At 39.0% G+C, this 21518-nt stretch overlaps 1 protein-coding gene across 2 annotated transcripts in view; it reads left to right on the top strand.

The window, feature by feature from the left end:
- Positions 1–21518, top strand: part of vps37d (VPS37D subunit of ESCRT-I) — a 44433-nt gene that overhangs the window by 16820 nt on the left and 6095 nt on the right. For both annotated transcript variants that reach the window (XM_042432049.1, XM_042432048.1), the window contains exon 3: positions 10815–10897. In XM_042432049.1, the coding sequence (XP_042287983.1) occupies positions 10815–10897 (83 nt within the window). The remainder of the gene's footprint in view (positions 1–10814; positions 10898–21518) is intronic.

Genomic DNA, 21518 nt, shown 5'->3' with positions numbered 1-21518 from the left:
TGTGGTGAAACAGGCGAGCTCACAGACAGACTGGGAGCCTTGATCAATCAATGTAGATTAAGTTAATAAGTTCAAAACACACACACACACACAGTGGTATATATGTGTGTTTTAAACAGTTGTCTGTGCAGATTATGCTTCACTAAACGCAACAGAAATAGACTTAGAGTTTAAAAAAATGCGGGGGTTTTCCGTGAGACTTGCGTGACTTGTGCGTATCTTGGACTCGGTGTGGGTTGATACATCTAATAAAATGGAAGCGTATCTGTTCCGTGAGGCGCTCGAGTGTGACGGATGTCAAAATCGCTTCTAAAAAAACGCGTTCTATGTGAATCGGCCGCAAGTGTCTTCACACCCACTTGTTCAGGATAAACTGAGGCCAGCCTCTGAACATACTACTACAGGACTGGACTTGCTATGTCTTATATTCATACTTGCATTTGTGATGTTGGGTGTGTCATCAAAATGGGATTATGAGGCTTGTTTATTTCCATTATAACAGATCTAAGTGAATCTGAACTGTGAGACAAGGCTTTTATGTTCACTTCCTCTGGGAACCCAGCAGACTGAGTCTGTCCGGCACCTCTGTAACCGGAGAACAAAGCCCAAAGCACTTGTAACCAAGCTTTTTATTTGGGACTTTCCATATTCACATTAGAATAACAGCTTTACACCCTTTGACTGAAAGTCAACAAGTCACTTGTGAATTTAAATGGTGTAAAAAATCCGAATGCCTGAGTGTTTTTCAGTGTGTTATACTAACTTTGTGTTATAGATTTAGACATTTATGAGGTTGTTTTGTGGCCAGGTCAGATTCACTTTTTGTGTCTGCAACTTAGCTCAGTGTCTAATACATATTTAGGACTTCAGATGAAAAGAGGTGCAGTCGGAGCGTTCACAGAGCAAGTTAAGATGCTGAGGGTCTTACTCCCAGTTGGTAGCACAACAGTAAAGTTTCCTTCTATCACTACAAAGACGCAGGGTTTGGTAGATACTGTAGGCTTAGTTCTGCATTTCAATGAATTGACCATGTTACATAACATTACATTCATTTGGCACATGCGCTTGTCTAAAGCTGTTTACAATACGTACGTTCAAACCCAATAGGAACAAGAGTTAGATGTCATCAATCATTTACATTATTAAGTAATGTTTAGAAAATCAATTTTTGACATTTGTGAATCGATTCAGAATCGTAGAAGATAAAAATTGTGAATCAATTTTTTTTTTCCCACCTACCCCTACCTCACACTACCACACATCATTGGCCCGCAGTGTGGAGGTGAGGAACGTTTCAGAGTTTTAACTAATCTTTCTAGTTTACCTGCAACGATTAGTCGATTGGTTGCCAACTATTTCGATAATTAATTAATAATTTTTGAAGAAAACAATGTCTAAATTCTCTGATTCCAGCTTCTCACATGTGATTATTTTCTGGTTTCATTAGTCCTGTATGACAGTAAACTGAACATCTTTGGGTTGTGGACTGTCAGTCAGGACAAAACAAGACATTTGAGGATGTCACCTTAAGCTTAGATCAACATTTTTCACCATTTTCTGACATTTTATGGACCAAACAACTAATTGATTCATCAAAAAAATAGTTGACAGATTGACAATGAAAATAATCTTAAATTGCAGCCATACTTAACTCACACAATTTCTGTCACTTTTCCTGTGAACAATGGAGTGAAACATTATGAATTCTTGTCAGGAGAGACTTTCTGAAAATGTGCTCCATTATCACCACATTTAAATGATGTCACACTTCCCTCCTCTCTCTATGAAGGCCTACTTTTCACTTCACCCCTGAGTATAGCCTTTCGTACCAACTGTTAACACTTCACACATCTACAAACTAGTTCTGATCGAGCATAAACTGACCTAAGGCTTCAGCAAAAGAGCCGAAGTGCAGGGTTTGACTGGTTTGGAGGCAGGAAGGAGCAGCTGGCCGTGGTGGAGAGATACGGGGGGTTTATTAGGTTTTTTGAAGTCTTAATGTTGCTTGGCTTGCAAATGTCTTCAAGTCAGTTTACTATTAGAGTCAGTCAGCCCTGAAAGTGTTTTGTTAGCTCAGTTAAACCAGCAGGAGTTTCCGACGGCTCGTGTAACGTGATTTTCTGTCACCAAAGGATATAAATTCATGACAAATAAGAAGTCCAAAGTGTCTGCTGACCATCATCTGTCAAACAGCCAAGAATTACTGCTGTCATTGAAGATGAGGAGCTCAAAAAGACAAACGGACAGTCTGAGAAACGCTAACTGGTTTTGACCGCCTCCAAGAGTCTGACAGGAGAGAGTGTGAGTGTATGATTGACAGACAAGATACACAAATGTGGGATTTACGTTCTGCTTTAAAGGAAGTATTTCACTTTTACAAGAGAAAACGCGTCTCTTCTCCTTGGATTGATAGTATCTCAGGAAAACTTTCCCAACAGGACAAGTATGAAAGTGTATCTTTTAAAACAAGTGCTGTAAAAGGGGTGGTCGTCTTATATTAGGGACAATATGGTATTATGCACCAAGGATTGCTGGTGGTCTTGACTGAATGAGTTCAACTTATAGCAGCAACAGTGATTTTTAGAATGACATCAACAAAGAAACTGTATTTATGTTGAACGGTTACGTCTGGCTGATACCTAACCTGCATAAAAAGGTCAGTATTTGGTCTGTAATCTCTCCAGCGGATCTGATCGGTGCATCACTAGTTTGTGGGTGGGAAGCCAGTTATGGTTTCTGTCTTTTTCACTACATTCCTGCTTTTCTTACTGTAATGGGGATTTAATTTGGGGGATAGTCCTTCCTGACCAACAGTAGGGTTAGCAGTGACTAGAACCAAATTGTTTAAGAACTAGGATATTCCAAATGAGAGGAAAACTAGGAAAAACACTTGTAGACACATGGGTTCTGGCGTCAGACAGCCATCTTAAAGCCAGCATTAATCTCATGAGCTGCATTGACCATGGCTGAAAAGGCCGGGGAAAGATCATCAAGCCACAGAAACTCAAACAACAGGGTGTAAGGGGGAAAAAAAAAAGATGATCACACTGTTTGATTGGCAGGATACACCACAGTGAGGAGCGCCTGGAAGAGACAGATGGTGGCGGAAATGGAAAGGCTGATACTGTAGTGTCAGGCAGCATTCAGCCGAGAATCCTGAATGAACTCAAAAAATACCAAGTTGTTACTCTCACTCTGTAGCGCTTCACGAGAAGCTGTGAAGCTGTTATCACACTTGTTTTGGATACGACAGGAAAGCTTCTCAGCTCGCTGTGCTTTGACGTTTGTGTTAGAGAGGACGCACATGAGGCTGGAGTGCCGCAGGGGTGTAATTCACTGCTGAGTCGCTGGCTAATTTTCAAGCCTCGGATACATCCATGCCCTGCAAGGCCCCATCTGTAATACCATGACCTATTTGTGTAAAATCAGATTCCCAACAACCAATCGGTACAGTAGAGTTAGCAGCTTTTTCGGGGGAAAGAATTGTATTCATTATTATCAACCGATGGCATCTCCATGTTTGTGTTGTTTCCAGCTGGCGCCCCATCAGTCACTCTCATTGATATCCAACATGTTACTGGCAGATGATGTTACTGGCAGGTCAGGCATGAAACGTGGCAATGTGTTTTGCTTAAAGGCAAGAATGGATGCTGTAAAGAAAGCCATCCTGCATCCATGCATACTTAACTGACATTACTGATCATTTATTAATGCATATACAGTAAATCTATCCACTTCCTGATGTGCATTTTTATCAAACATTCCTGTCTCACATCAGAGACTTTTCTGCTGCATTTATCTGTTAATATAACAAATAAAAATGTCTTTATTATGGAAAAGCTATTACAAACAGCCCCGTGTTGACTGTGTTCAAACACAACCGGACATCATGGACGGAGCTGCAATGCTCATGTGATATCTGGCATTTAGCAAGCGAGACGAGGCAACACAGGAAGTTATGAATGATGCACTAGGTAAGAGGTTATTTTCTACCCGACCTTTTAATGCCATCTCAACAGTCACAATGTAAGCCTACTTGGTGATTTTACATATATAATAAACATATAATGTATTAAATAAGGAATTAGAAAAATATTTATTATGATATTTATTTTCTCTGGAGAATTATCAGATTAAAGACAGTTCAGTCTTTGGAGCAGGAAAAGTAAATTGGAAAATGATCTATTAGATCATTAAGTTAGATTAAGCATTTTTTATACCTATTCATGAGCTAAATTTACTTTGATATCGGCTTATTTGTATTTTTTTTGTTTGACTTTTTATTAATTTATCTTAAAAAAGGACTTTAGTTTATGTAACGTTTGAACAATGTTTACTTCCATCTGCTGTAAATCCCACCGCCTCCGCTCCAGTAACAAAACAAGTCCTGACAGTCTCGTAGGTAAAACACAAGACATGAGATTCAACCTGTCGTAGGAGTTTAGTGTGAGGCTGTTTTTATAACTGGGCAGCGACTCTCTTGAATGAGAAACGTTTGACTGGTACTGTATATATTTTACTTAATATAAGGAGTATCTGCACACTGAATCAGTTTGTTTCTTGTATCCAGCACCTTTCCTAAGGAGGTCTGTGGATGTGCACGACTGCTTTGTTTCATCACTGTATATACAGTATATTTCTACGTACATACACCAGTAACCATCTTATTTATTTAAAAAAAGGAAAGATAATAACAGATAAGACAAAGCAAACACCACAAGCACGTGACAGTCTCCTCTTGAAGGTGTTGTGCTGTTGCACTTGATTGTACGCATGAAAAGTGAGGGAAGGAATTAAGGCTGCAACTAACGATTATTTTCATTAAGGATTAATCTGACGATTATTTTCTTGATTAATTGACTAGTTGTTTGGTCTTTAAAATGTCCAAAGTCTAAGACACAACCTTAAGTTTGTCCCGACCGACTGTATGGAGGAAATAGCAGCGGCGCCCCGATAGCAGCGAGGGCTGAGGAGAGCTAAGAGACGACGGAGGACGACGGTGCAGGTGCCTCTTTCTCTTTCTCCTCCTCCTTCTCCGCCCCGTTGGCCGCCTCAGTATGGCTCGTGCTGCCGGTGTTTTGTCGGTCTGTGTCCAGCTCGTGCTGAAGCAGCAGCAGCTACTGATGATGATGAAAACAGGGAAGCAGGCACACGGTGCTGGCTCCCGCTGGGAAGAAGCAGCAGTAGCTTCAAATATTATACAAATATTTGAATACTGATTTTGCCATTCAAATAACATCAACAGCAACAAACAAAGCTTCAAAGCTTTCGGTACAAGACTCTGCTGTGGGCTCTGATAAATTGTGAATGCCATTTTTAACAATTTTAAATAATAATAATCATTCATTGCAGCCCTAAAAGCAACCCGTACCTTTGATAGTGTGTGTTAGATGCAGTATGTTGTAGGTTGTAAGGTTTCTCACAGCGAGCACTTAGGGACTAGATCACGTAAGAAGTAGCAGAGCCACTAAACTACTGATTACAGCTTCTGTCTGCAGTCTGAGACGTGTGAATTTATTTCTCCTGGACTTGTATCTCAGTGTTTACGGGGTCTCTTGTAGCCTCAGCAGGGCCTATTAATATGTTGACATCAGCTGTTTGCTGAGAGGTTGCTGCTTAGCCCGCACAGTGTGTTCACGCCAAATGTCACATCAATCAGGGTTTCCCGCAGCACAAGTCCTCCAAGAACAAGATGTAGGTTTTGACTCCACATCGTCTCAGATCACTGTCGAAGGATTTTAACGCTGACTCTGAACCAGACCTGACCGGGCGTCGTGACAGTCGGAGCTTCTGGGGAATTGATGCTTGACAGTCCATTTGATTTTGTTGTTGTGGGAACAGGCTCTTCAACTTTTAATGAGTACAGATCTCCCGCAGCACAACAGCGTGATCTTTAGAAACATGTTTGTTTTGGTTGGTGTAATCTGGTCAAGGCTGAGATGAAAGAGACAGAAAACAACTCCAGTTTACTTAAATATTGTACATTAGAAGACATATCTAATCCCTCTTGTTCACCTTATTAAATTAATCATGTTCTTCAAAGGAATATGTTTCTGATCAAACTGTGAAATTCCAACATATCTGGATCAATCCACATATATATATATAAATATTAGGGCTGCAATTAATGATTCTTTTGTTATTAATTAAACCGTCAAGTATCTTTTGTAGAAATGCTGTGAAATAGTGTTTACTATTTTCCAGAATCCAATCTGACGTCCTCAGATTTCACTTTTTGTGCGACCAACAGTTTAAAACCCCAAAATATTCAATGTACAATGATATTAGTCACAGATAACCCCGACAATTTACACTGATGTACAAATGTTAATGTTGCATTGTTCCCTTTAAATGAATGAATGAATGAAAATCACAGAAAAACTGATTACCACATTAATCATATAAAAAGGTATCATTTTCCTTGATGGGTAGATTAGAGAAGTACCACATGAAAAGAGGAACTTTTCTTAACTATGTTCAGCCTCATGTGACACCGAAACTTATTATTTACACAGCTTCAATTTGTGTTGCTCTTTTTATTTATTTATTTGTGTCTCTTTTTAATGTGTTTTTGCAGGTTGTATGATTGAAATCCAATAAAACGTCAGTCGCAAAAAAGAGAAAACTAGTAAATCCTCACATTTGAAAACTGGAATTTGGATTTGATTCATCAAGCAAATGAGATTAATCTACAATATACTAATCTACACTATTAAGTTGCTTTTTTTTTTTAATTTATCGAGCTCTTGAGAAATCTCTTCCTCACTACAGTGGAGGTGAATGGGATTTCATTTATGTAGGAGAGATGACAGAAACGTCTCCTTCCAGAAACGGGTTCGCTGTTATTCGAGGTTAATCCTCTGAAACAGCAGTTTTCATGGTGACTATTTCTTCAGTTGAAAAAAAAAAACTAGTTCCAATAAAAACACTTTTTACAGGCAGATTTCTGAAAACCTGAGCAAATAAACTATATGCGTGGACAGATGCCACGAGGGGTAAGTGGGAAAGTATGTTACCCATAATTTGGGAGGACTGACCGTTAAGCAGCAGGGCCAACAGGAGGCCGCGACAGTTAGTCCATCTGTCCGTCTGTATGTCCATCCTCCTGTTCATCCAGCTGTTCCCAAAGATGTTAATTCTGGATTATTTTGTTGTTGTTTTTTTAAATCTTGTTTTCCCATCAGCTCAGAAATCTCCCTTGATGAGCACTCTGTTGTTTTGGCGAGGTATCTTGATTTTTACATGAAATTTGCTGCGGATATTCGTGATCTCCATGGAGGGAAAACTGAGGATAAATCTGTCATCGTGCTTTTTTTCCTTCCAAAACTTTTGTTCCGTGGCATTGAATAACCATCGAGGCTTCTAGAGGGGCCACTAGAGGGGCTGTACACTTTTTAGTCTTGCTGAACAATAAGAGTAGGAAGTAATCCTTCAATGTTATGTTTTTGAAGTTAATAAGAATGATCAACTTTATTTATACAGTACATTCATTTCCAACAACACTGATTTAAAAATGAAAAAAAACCACACAAATAAATAAATAAAATCACTGTAAAGCTTTTCTGAAAAGTGATTTAAGAGCAAAGACTGAACTCCTCAGGAAAGTAACTCCAGAGTCAGGGAGCCCTGACAGCAAAAGATCTTTTCATCTTTTTTGTGTTTGAGTCTAAATCTTTGGAATAATAATAAAAAAAAAAAACAAGACAACAGTCGGTGCAGTTCTCTCACAGCAGCTGAAAGCAGTGTTTCTCATCTTTACAGCATCTGCAGTATGACTACCTCCACTCCCCATCATCTCATAACAGCTCCCTGACGAAATGTGTTACTCCACCAGTGACACCATTCACTTGTTAGCACGGCGCTGCATAACATTGGCCTCCAGGTCCACTCCCCCACCCACCCACCCCCCGCCCCTGTCGCTCTCCACCTCCTAAAATGTAGGTCACATACAGCTGCTGTAGGAGTATTTGTTTGCCTGGCTGTCACCTCTCATTACACCCCCCCCCTCCCTCCCTCATCTGCAACATCTGAAGTGTGGGGTCACGAGCGAGGCCGCTCCTTAATGCTTGTGTTCGACTCCGCCGGAGTCGACGGCGGCCTAAAACTTGGCGTTAGATTATTAATGCTGAGGGGAAGGCGTTATAGAGAGCAGAACGTACTCTGCGGCATCAAAGAAAGAGGTTTGTCGAAGCCGTAATGTTTTTCTGCTGTTCTTTTTAAAAGTGAATTTTATCGTCTAAAGATCTGGGTGCATGATTTGACTGCCAAACTGCATTACCATACTTCAGTGACAAGCAGGGAACATTTAACAAGACGGTCTTGACTGGAAATGCAAGGCATACAAAAGTGCCTGCACACATTGTCCATTTTTCCCCCCTCTATCTGTCTAGATAGGGGGTGGAGATTTTCCTCTGGGGGGGTGGGGGTGGGTGGGCTTAGAGGTATTAGAGTCATTACTGTGACCTTTATTTGCCCCCCAGTCTCTACTGAACCCTGTCTGACTTGTTGGGGGGGGTGGATGGGGAGGGGTTAGCGTGGCTGTCACAGTGTCTCTCGGAGGGACAAGAGACACTTTCCAGTCAGCTGGGTCAAGCCTGCTCATAATGATGACCAACAGCAACGCCCAGGAGGCCAACACATGCTGTGTGTGTGTGTGTGACAGAACCACACTTTTACATATTTATCAGGCCGGCCATGCCCTTTTCTGCTTGTATCTGATGGTTGTCGGTGGTAACGATTCACTTTAAATCCCCTTATGTAGCGTTTATAAGCAGTATTCAAACATTTAATGGTCTATAAGACACTATAATGTAGTTGTAAGCAGATATAAGGACACTTCAAGCTGAAACCAGCAGAAATCCCATCAAAAGCCAGATCTTAAAGGATTAAATCCATTTTTATTACAACTTTAAGGTTTATTTTTGTAGTTTTGGCCATCTTTTCCCTCAGTGATAATGACATACTTGCCAAGTTTAATATTCCCAGATCTTTTTTTGGGGGGGGCGTTTTATGTCTTTGTTAGATGGCCAACAGTAGAGAGGAAATGAGAGGAGACAGAGAGAGACGGGGAACGACATGCAACAAAGATCCCTGTCCTGATCTGAGACGTTGTGGTTCATGGTTGCCGCCCTGATCTTAGATATTTATCATTTTCATTAGAAAGAAAGAGTTTTTAAGTTAACATATGCCATGTCCTTAGGAGATATTCTTAAATAAGGAAGATTTGTTAGTGCAGTTCAAGGCTCTGAGGATTTCCTTAAAGGGTCTTTCAACTTTTTTTTTTTTTTACAACTTTGGTCACATTTTTATAGTTGAATGTCTATTGCTTATAAAAACATTGCCCTTTGCCAAGTGAACTGCTTACATCTGAGAGAGTAATGACATCATTAAAAGACGTCAAACGGCTCATCATAGAAGTTGTAAGCAAACTTCGAGGTTAGACAAACATGTTTAGAAGACAAACTATCTGTTGGAAACAGTCATCACAGTTTATAAACCGACTTCCTGGTCCGACTTTAAACCTGCCGTACTTTTGCCACGTTTATGTCACATGGTAGGTACTGTAATTACCAGTCTCCAGCTCCTTCCTATCCCCCCCATCTACAGTTATTTAAAGTCATAACTCTGACTGGGAAACAGATGTTTGTGAAAGATCCAATATCTGATTTTGCATCAAATAATAGGAAAATGCTTAAACAAAGAGCAAGCATGAACGTATTATTTATGTGCTCACATGTTTCCTGTGAAACGAGGGATTATAAGCGTTTTAGGTGATCTGTCGGTTTGTTTACAGCCTGTCTGACTGCTTGTGTTTCTTGCCCCGACTCAGGCGTAGCGGTGTTACGTGTTTCCAGATCTCAGCAAATACTTTCTTGTTTGCAGTCATCCTATTAGAAACGATGACCAAAACTATTAAGACAATAAAACCCAGAATTATCCTTTAAGGAAATCCTCAGAGCCTCGAAATGCACTTACAGTCTTACCTATTTAAGTAAGATTAGTCATCATAACTGATGGAAATTATGATCAAAGCTACAGCTGTAATTATCCTTTAAAGAAAAACTGGAAGCTTTCAGTTTTCATTTATTCACTCTGTGTCTTCTTCAAGCTTCAACAGTTTGTATTAAAATATCTTGACAGTCATCACTTCACTGCGTTCTTGTTCTTGATATAACGCTGATATGAGCCGGTCTGAATGTTCTGTGGCAGATTATATCTGATGAAGGCTCTTAGTGAGCTGCTGCCCACATCCTTTAGTCAAAGCTTCCTGCATTTTTTATTGTATTGACATAGACATGAATAATTCAAATATGACATGAGTATGTGCACATGAACCTCTCAGGGATTCTTTAGGAGGGGGGGGGGGGGGGGGGGTGTCAAGAAGAGCTTGGAAGAAGTAATTAAAAGATTTATCCACAATTATTGTTTTGTTCTATAGATTTATTGAGTGTAAACGGGAGAAATGAGAAGATCTAAATGTGGTATCTTAGAAAGTATCACAAGCAGATGGCAAAAATGAGACTGAAGAGATGGATTTCAGTTTCGTGGTCAAACCGAAGTAAGACCAGCTTCTTTAAATAGCTCAAAGTTTAATATTTACAGTCCCTGTTTTCCCTTTTTTCTGGCCAAAAACTGTCCACCCCATCACCGCCATCTCCTCATCAGCACATACCCTGAAGGCTCTTTGTGATTCGGAAAGTAATTTTCTCTGCCGCGGTTTCTCGGTTACTGGATTTCCCTTCCAACTCCAGTGAAGTCATACCTCATCTTCCTCCCTCCGCATATGCATCACTGATGTTTCTTTGTCGTTGCAGAGAGCCGTGGCCTGAAGCACAGCCTGCAGACAGCGCAGAACCTCCTGCAGGAAGAGGTGGCTCGTGCAGAAGAGCATTCAGAGGTAAAACCTTCTTGTTCTCGCCGAGAATCAAACACAAGACGTTCATGGCTTTGGCGCACCGGTGTCTGTATGATTCTTGGAAAGCATTTGTGTAATCTGATTACTAAAGGCATTAGATGTTTATACCGCGCATACAGTCAACATCCAACATCTGAGAGCAACTTAACACGCTTCCATCATACGGAAACCCCCGTACATACTGTTCATGTTTCCTGTCAATCCTGCAGTCATTTTTACAGTATCGTGGATTTTTGAAACACATCTACTTACTAACTCTTCTCTGCATCTTGCTACTAGATGTTAATATTCAAGTGTTGAGCAGTTGAGCGTCACTTTGTGATTAACTAAAAGTTAGATACAGGTAGGCTTATGTAACAGGGGACTATATTAGCCTCAAGGTTTATATGGCTGATTATAATGACAGCCTACAGTCTCTGCATTGTGTTGTGATGATGATGATGATGGTGGACTAACGGCTGACAGTAGCATCAGTTGACTCCAACGAAGACACCCAGACAGCTGATGTTTGTTTATTGCTTACAAGCCCGGTCTCAGTAAAACTATTTAACATAAATAAAATCATAATCAAAGGAAACTTACAATACTAATAAATGATTTCTTTGACGAAGCTTAATAACCGTTAAATAACAAATTACAGGGCCGACGGTCGAACCTCGACCAGGATCAAAAACTCACTATATTACAGATTATTGATACAGATTAATCAGTTCACATAGATAATCACTCTGAATGTCAATATCATTATAATTAGGTCAGCTATACATTATTATTTACAGGTTTCCATTTAATAGTCACACACTCACCTGGTCTGACTTGTTTCCACGGTGATGCTTTATAGCTGCATCGTTACCTTGGATACTATGTAGCCAAGTATTAGATATTAAATATAAAGATAACAGCATAAAATAATGAAAATAACACAATATGTACACCTTACAACTATTAAATAAAGGTAAAATTACTGACAAAAATTATATTCTATATTAAAAGATTTTGTGTCTGTTAGACATAGTGACCATTTAATGCACAATTAATGTAATCAATGTAACATGCAAGAGGCAGATGTTACACTTACACTCAGGATTTTAGCTGCTTCAGAGTTGGAGGATGTGTATCAGGGACAAATTACTGGCGTCCGATCAGTTCTTCTGTAAATCTTCTGACATTCGAGAGATGTTTAAAAGCATTTTTAAAAGCTGGGAGATCTCAGCAGTGACACACTCGGGCTCGAACTGCAGGTGATTCATATGATCTGTAGCTTGAGAATGTGATGACGGTGACGTTCTCAACAGTAAGCTCGGTACAAAACCTGTAAGTTCATATTAACGTGTTGGCTGACAGTCGCCCGTAGGCTTGTATTGTATAACTCATCACCAAAAAAAAAAAGCAGAGTTTCTTTGACATGCATGTACTGACACGACAATTGCGAACACACAGGCAGCACACACATATGTTGAAACCTATTTTTCACCATTCTGCCTTAAATCATGATAAAAAAGCAATCAGCAGGCTTTGTTGTGTGTGTGCGTGTGCTGTAGATATTTTTGGACAAAGATAACAGCATCTCTATCGTATTGTTTCTGTTGTAATATTGTTTATTTTTAACTTAATTTATTTTTCTCTGAGAGAAAATCGTCATAATCACCTGCTCAGTCAGCTCGTGGGGATTATACTCTGTAAGGATTTTTCACAGGCTGAGTGCGAAACACTCACACGTTCTTGCAGTCGATAATAAAATAAAAGCGAATCATTTATGGAGGATACAGTTTACTCACATTGTGTGGGAACCGAAATTAAAACACCCACTCACAGTAATGGGAGCGTTTATTCAATCAATCAGTCAAACTTTATTTGTTTAACACCTTTCATACAAGTGAGAGACATTCAAAGTGCTTCACAGATGACTGACAACTCAATGATAAGACAGGAAATGCCAAAACAATTAGAGACACAAAAAATGGAATAAAAACCAATAAAATAGATTTTTTTTATAAACAGGATGTAACTGTTAACAGGGTGTAATTGCAAAGTCCAGCTGAATTTATAATAATAGCATGTTTTTCTCTGTAACACGCTATATATAGACGTGTTTTGCAAAGACCATGCTCTGCACTCTCTTGAGAAACCAGATGAACTACAGAGAAAAACCACAAACTTCAAACAATGATGATCTTTATTTGTCTACCAATTTTCAAAACAATGTCACAAAGCGCTTCACTAAAACAAACAAAAAAAATAATACAGCAAAAATGATTGACACTATACAAAGTAAGAGTTAAAAGTGACATGCCACATAAAGACCAATTAATGCAGAAAAGAGATTTAAAGGAAGTCACAGAGTCTGACGGCCTTGACAGCAAACGCACCGTCTTCTTCAGTGTGAAATCTCTATCAGACTGTTAATAGAGTTTTGTTGCTGGATCTGAGGTTGAATGCAGGTAAATATGGGCCCAAAAGCTCACAAATGTATGCTGGAGACAGACCGCGGAGTAAAACCTTTTAAAGGCAATTCTAAAATCAACTGGGAGCCGATGTAACAAGGATTAAAAGGGGATTCACTAGTTTTCTATTCTCCTCGTCTTCATCGACACGTTTTTTTTTTTGTTTTGCATCATTCTTGCGTAGTGAAGGCACATCTGAAGCCGGTTTGCAGACTAGATAGCTACTACTAGTCAGTTTTGAGCATGTTGAACAGCTTAAAAACCTACCTGCAAATATCAACATCACTCAGTTTAGATGCTAAATGCTGCTAACAACACGCCGCCTGTGCTCAGCATGTAAGCTACAGTTAAACATGCTGCGCTCTCAGAGGCTCGGGAGGTTAAAGGAGCATTTCTGATCCATCTCCAAAGACCATTTTTCTCTCACTGAATATGAAAATCACTTCAGGGTTTCCCACACATTCATTTATTCGTGGCAGCCCGGCACAATAAAACTTTGCCCTATATACTCCCAAACAGACGCGGACGCACCTGCAGCGACTTGTTCCACCCCCCCGCTGCACACAAACAGCCTCCTCTGAGCTTTTACCCTGCAGTCATGTCTCACCATCTACACTCGAGAGGCGCGGCCGCGATATCTCCACTTAAAACCGTAAACACTTAGATAAATTATGTGTCTATAAGGCTTTGTAAAGTGCCGACTGCAATAGACTGTCAAAACAAGGGACATGGTGCATTTAGGTGCACCTCGTAAACTCTGTACTCAAATGGCCAGACATGGATGGTTGTTTAAACAAGAAACTTTCTCTTTTTTTTTTCTTTTACTGCAGCATTTTTAATAATTAGCTGCTAAAATCACAACAACAGCAATATCTCATTCATTCAAAAATTCTATCAAATCCTCCCCAAGCCGCTACCACCACAAATACTATCTGATTCTGTGAGAAACGCTGCTGCAAAAGCAGTTGACATTTGTGATTTCAGTTGGATTTAAAAATATATAATCATGTTTTATCACTTTGCAGAGCTGCAACGAATAGTCGACATAAAATCAATCACAAAATCTTTTGTTTATCAGTCGTTTTAGTCCTCTCTCAAGCAAAACTGCCAAACATTCACAGACCAGATGATTAAATGTTTAATCGAGATAATAATTGGCGGATTAATTGAGAATGAAAATAATTATCAGTTGCAGCCCTTATCTTTTGTCAGGAATATTTCTGGAATGCGCTGTGTGAACATAAAACTCATAAAAGTAAACATGGAGAACATCCTTGTTGGAATTAGTCCGTTATGTTTGAACACATCATTTATCTTTTGTCTTTATGGTATGCACCACATACAAAATATTATAAACTGACTTAAACCTCTCACCTCTAAGATGCAGTCTGGCTGCTTGTTTTCAACCCTGCATGTTCTTTTGGCTTTTAATGGAGACGGTGAGAGGGAGTCTCACTCACAGATGAAACCCACAGCGCTGCTCCAGGCTGGGATTGATCCGCGCGGCGCACCTCCCCCCACCTCACACGGCTCCAATCGATGCCTCCATGGATCGGTCGTTAACGCGGCCGTCGACTGATTGATTAAACAACACCCACCGCAAGCAAAGCAGCCTCGCTGAATGAAAACACCTCAGCTACATTTGTTTATGAGACGGACATATCTGTAAATATTTGGCACAGCTGTTATTTTCGACATTCTTAATCTGTTTGGTTAAATAACTTGAGATAATTAGAGGATACAGAATAACAGTCTCTTATGACTGCATGCTGAAGATGTTGCATATTCACCAAATCTCAGCATGAAAGAATCCTTATGATGAATTACATCCCACTGTGTGTAGGTGTTTATGTAGGTTTAAGCAAAGCTCTGTTTGTCTGTTTGTTTGTTTATTTAGATCCTCATTCACAACCGTTGTTCTCGGGGGTCGACACAAGAATTTTATAAAGTCTCACAATTACGTGATAACCATGATGATGCTGCATGCGACCAGCAAAACATGACAAACATGATATACATACAGTGTAACCTCACATACAACATAAAGAGACAAGCTTTGATTTAAAATTAAACCAGCGTGTGTTATTCCATCAATGCCCTAATGCATCAATATTATCATAACATCAAAGATTATAGTGTGAATGTAGTAGTGCCAACCTTTATCCAAAAGGCTGGTCCATTATTTTTTTTTTTTTTGGTTTTTTGATGTTTTTATATCACTCTGTAGCTTCCCAGTAGTGTTTCATATGTATTCAAATCCAAACATTCAAATTTTGGTTGAAGGAAATGCCAATTTCCCAAAAACCCCTCCCATGTGACATGTAGGTTTCTGCATGCTTACATTATTACACATAAACTGATATGAACCGCCTAGCAGGGACGCACTGATACGGCTTTTTCAGTCCTGATACCGATACCTGGGCTGATAGCGAGTACCGATCAGATACCAGAGTTGAAGAGACTGGGGTTGTTCTTTTATATTGTAAGGCAACATCAGGCTCGACTTAAACTTTATGACTTTTATTTATTAAAATAAAGGTATCCGATACCAGATCGGCCCACTGCCACCGATACCCGATCCAGCTATTTGAATCAGTATTGGACCGAAATCCAATATCGGTATGGGTGCATCTCTACCTCCTAGCCTGTCTGGCCAGTAGCCACAGAGACGGACTGAGCGCTCGCTGTTGCTGCTGCTCAAAGTTTAAAAAATGATAAACTCTGAGCATTCCTCCCGCCAGTAAATGGCTCCGGATCAGAGCAGAATCCGGTGTGACTGGCGGGTGTTATTCATCCCGAAGCTCCGGTTCTCTCTCCTCCAGAGCTCCCGGCGGCACTCAGCAGCTGTCTGTCCCTCCGCTCCGTCCGGTGCATCTATAAACATCTCACACACTCAGACTCAGTGCTGCAATATCACATGTAGTATATGTGGACAGTAACCCAGTCACTGCTTTGTGCTAACAGCTGATGTTGCTGATGTGAGGTCGTAATAAATACAGTAATCTGTTTTGAATTTCCAGCCAGGAAAGATTAACATGCATGGCAACAATATTAGATTGTAATCCACAGTGAAGAACCATGCAAGCTTATTCTATTTTGTACAATATATTCCTTCAGATTACCTGCAGAAGCTCTTGATCATACTGCTGGACAATAATCAAGATCTGAATGTCCTGCGTTACTGTATCTAAACATTTCAGACACTTTTTGATTTCCCATGCTAGTCACCATGTTGTTTATGTGGTTTTTTTCCATGATGATTTATTGTTTTAAGACGATTCCAAGGAGCCTGGCTTCAGCTTGTGAGTGTGTTCGTAGTCATGAATCTGTACAAAGATATCTCTCTAATGTCTCTGTAACTATCTCCTCTGATCTCAGTCGTTCCAGATTAAGCCTCGAGACCGTCGTTATTGGTTCAGTGGAAAAAAACATCTTGATTTTCAAGATAGTTCTGCAGCAGCACTCACACCAAACACAAAACGTCTTTCAGAACTCAGATGTTTTCACAGTAGTGTGACCGTGAAAATGTGGAAAAGTGTTTGTTGGTTTTTTTTTTTGTCTTCTTGGCCTCTGCCTTTGATGCGTCTCGGCCGACAGCTTCTTCTTCTGTCGCCTTCAGTCAAACGAGCATCTTTTATACGGAAGATTCCTTTTCAACTTGTTTTTGTCTCCTGCGCTGGTATAAATCAATCATTCTATTCATTATGAAACTGACAGAAAGGTTGTTCACAGTCTAACAGTGACAAGGTGAAAAATAAACGAAAAAATAATTGCATTTTCTCCGCTATAACTAAATAAAAATGCTACTTTTGGACAAACATGACCAAGTTTAATGGCATTTTCATCTATGAGTCAAAATAAAACGACAGTATCAGAAAAGAACAAATTGGACAATTGATCGACGTGACTGCAGAATATCTTCTCAGTTAATAGATTAATTGTTTTGTCTGTTAAGTCGGAGGTTCAGACAGGAACCTGCTGGCGGTTCCCATGTCCGAGCGTTGGTCGACACCTCACGTAGAAGAAAATGTGGAGGAGCCTTTATGTCTCGTGCTGAGAATATTTATTGAACAAACGGCCAAATGGAGAAGAGAAACAGTAAACATCAAGGCACAAGGAACAGCACTTTACCCGTGTTAGTTCAGGTCACGTTGCATGGATCTTCGCAATCACCCATCTGTGTTGTCTAGGGAGTCTTGGGCCATCTTCCTGACCTTGGTTACCGGGGCGACGCCGGTTCACTCCTTATCAGAGTGTCTCCTGCTCTCTCCTCAAACATCCAGATAGCTGCGTATCCAAGGAGAGGAAGTAACTCTCTCTGTAAGACTTTATGTTGCTTACTCTATGACCTCAAGGCCCATTCTTGACCCAGTATAACCCCATTTGTAACCACTAAAAGATGGAAAATCCCATAACGCTGTGGAGGTGTAAGACTAAAGGAGACGGAGACTTCGGGTATCTTCTTTTAAATCACTTCTGAAAACACTTTTTCAATCAAAAGGTTTTGAATAACCTCTTTTTAAATCGCTTTTTGTCTTTTATATTACTTCTGAAATGTGTTTTTATTGTAAGCCTTTTTATAACCTTATTTAATTTGGGTAAATTTGTCTGAAAAATACACAAATAAATACATATGTGCAGATTCTTTTTCATTTTGTCCTTGTAAGCGCTCTCAATCCCTTCAACTAACTTTTAATATCTGGTTTTGATAAATAAACTTTACTATTATAATTAAATGTCAGAATACTGCCAAAAGTTCACATATTGAAATTAAATGGTACAAGAACAAATGTTTAGTTTATTAGCATATAGGCTTTTTAAAAGCAGCAAATGTTCTTCTCTTATATTTGAGAAGCTGAAAATGTGACTGTAAGAAACGTGGAATGATTTATCGATTGTCTTTCTTTTATCAGTTAATTGACTACTGGTTTTTGCTCTAATTGCCGTTTATTCTCCTCCATAAAAACGTCAATTAAAGAAGTTAAAATCAGTAAAAGACTGCAGAGTGAAAAGTGGAAAATTATCTAAATGAGTTTCTTCTTGGACACAAGAAGAAAGTAGAGTGTTACCACGACCGAAGACTCCTCATGAAGCTTCCAGGTTAAGAAAAAAATCCAGTTACGGTGTATCGTCGTACATTTTTAATGACACAAACACACTATTCTGAAAGTTTAATTACAGATTCAGCTGTGGCTTTCCTCTTCATTTTTATCTCTATTTTCTCTCAGAAATCTGTGCAAAATTGCCAAGTATTAACATCACTCTGCAGTGTTTGTTTTCTCCAGATGAAATTAAATTGGCTTTGCGTGTAACAGCTGTTGTGTATTGGCAGTATGGCTAATAAGGCCCATTCATTCGCTGCCACTTAAAGTTATTTAATGGCGCCCATGCCAGATGGAGGACCCTGCCAGTCACAGTGAGAGGAGACGTAATAAACCAGAAACTCCAGCAGTCACATGACATGGTTTACTAGTGACAAGTGCCTGTTAACGGAGGGGCGGCCGACGAGACTCTGTGAGAATTTACACTGCAACAAACATCTGTTTTAACATGTGGTCTCAGATTGAAAGCTTTCAAAGCTGATTTTTCTTAAAGGATGTAGATGTTCTGGACTTTTCACCCAAACCAATGATGAACTGATCTACTTACAAGTGTTGTGTGTGTATCCAAACCTTCATATATCTTATTCCTCTGTGCCGTAGACCTAAAAGAACACGTTAAAAACACGTCAGTGAGCCACATTGTTGCACTGGGTGACTTGTTCCTACATTATTAAGAAGACGGGCACTGTAGTTAACTTATCAATCACACATAAACCATCCAGCTGCCATAAAACTAAAGCACCAAATGTGTATTAATCCACCACTGAAAATAGTCCCCAACAAATGCAGTACAGTATTTCCTCCTCAGTTACATTTACTAAAAAACTACAGTATTCTGCTGTTTTAAGGTGTTATTTTGCCTTTTTAAAAATGAAAGTAATGTACTCATTTCTTCTCAGTGTTCAGTATTGTTGGTTTTGGTCTTTCATAGAAATTCTTGATAATATGAAAATTAGAGAATAAAACCATCCTCATCCTTTAAATCAAGTAAAGTCAACCAATGTTTGTCATCAAAAGATTCTAGATGTGAGTATTAGTATCTTTAAAGAAAACCGTGTCAAGAAAAGTAGGTTTTATTACTGATTCATTGACATCATGAGACAACAGGTCAGCCTGTTAACGCTGCATCAGTCAGCGCAGAAGAAACGAGGTCAATGAGAGAAATCAGGTCACATGGTGCATCGGAGATCACATGAAACAGTCTATTAAGCAATTAGTCAATCAACAGTAAATTCAATAACAACTATTAGGGCTGAATGATTTTAAAAAAAATATCTAATTGTGATTATTTTGACTGATTGCAGCTGCAATAACGATATGATTTGCGATAGTAGAGAGAATCATTTTTACATTATTATTCTAATTTTAATTTAAAAACATTATATAATGTGTAACGTGTAGGACAAGGACGTCTCCGCAGCACCACAATATTTAATAAAATAGTATTTTGACACGTATTTCGCATTTAACAAATATTGCGCCCCCTGTGATTTGAAAATTGCAGTCGGCCATATTGCGATTTTGATAAAATTTCGATTTAATTGTTTAATTAAATTATTATTTTTTAAATTTAAATAATTAAATTAATTAATTTAATTGTTGTGATGAGCGTTTGTCATTATTTTCTGGCATTTTATAGACCAAATGATTAATTATGAAAATAATCTGCAGATTAATCTGTAATTAATATAATCAATAGTTGCAGCCCTTCATCAAACTGCATCAGATAAACAAACATCACTTCAATCAGCTGTTTCTTCTCCTCTGATTTATTGATGAAAATGCTGTTAAACTTGGTTCTAGTTTTGCTTTTCTTTTTTGCATTTTTATTGATTTATAACAGAGAATTTTTTCATCACTTTATGTCAACAAAATGTAAACTTTAGCATATTTTTCATCTTTTATTCATGTTGTTTGATACCAAACTGAATATTTGTGGATTTCTACTGTCGGTCGGACAAAACAAAACTACTCACTGTGGTGTTCTTCTGGTGTTTTTCACAGTATCCAAACATTTTAATTGATAATGAAAATAATTCAGAGTTGCAACCCGAGATTCATTTATATCAGCTGAACAAATGAGATGTTACTCCGTTCAGTCTTCTCTGATATTTTTCATTTTGTCTTGATTCATTGATGAAAATGCCATTAAACTCATTCATAGTTTTGCCCTAAATTTGCATTTTTATTTAATTATAGCAGAGAAATATTCATCAGTTTGCCAACAAAATGCATCCTGATTAACAACTTATTATTTCTCTGTGTTTCACCTTCTCCAGACATTTACCGCTGATTGCCTTCAATGTTTTTATTCACAAAGCAGATGTTCGACACATCCGGAAAACCTGTTTTCTCTTTTCACATTATGGAAATAAGAGAAACCCAGTTGACGCAGTTTATTTTCTGCAGGAGGGACAAACAGGACAAACAGACTCACATGCACTGCAGTAACCTGGTCACTGTTTTGTTTGTTTTTTTGGGAACATTTGAACTGACAGCACAGTTAGGAGACGAGGTCTGCAGCGACAGTGTTTTATCCTTACGATGCAAATGTGTCGAGGTTTTTGACAAAGAGCTTTGAGTCAGTTTGAGTTTGAGTCTGACTTTGAATTAAGTGAAACGCAAGGATGCAGAGCTGAATGTAATGATCTTTCCTTTCATCTCAGCACATTGATATCACCAAGATACCTTCCCCTGTCTGAACTCGTTGCTATGCGCAGGCTTTTTTTTTTTTTTTTTTTTTTTTTGTAAAAACCTGGTTGGAAACACAGATACACGTATACATGACCATGAAATCAGCTTCCACCTGCAGAAATGTGGCCGTGTTAACAAGGTTTCTTTAATCCTTCATCCCGATTATGAAAACCTCATTTACATGACGTCTGAGAAATCAGGTTACTGCAGAGAGCCGACAGCCTCCTGGTTACTGTCGTGCATGTAAACAGACTTGAGTTAAAGCCACATGAAGTCACTATATCTTTGGGTGCAGAACTTACCACTCTGTGCTTATGTGAACACGCAGGACGTGATTAAACCTTCGCTTTTTAGTCACAAACC

Source organism: Thunnus maccoyii, chromosome 13 (assembly GCF_910596095.1).
Source record: "Thunnus maccoyii chromosome 13, fThuMac1.1, whole genome shotgun sequence".
Lineage (NCBI taxonomy): Eukaryota > Metazoa > Chordata > Actinopteri > Scombriformes > Scombridae > Thunnus > Thunnus maccoyii.
The sequence above is the reverse complement of the archived record's forward strand: the minus strand, read 5'-3'. Positions and strand labels throughout refer to the sequence as shown.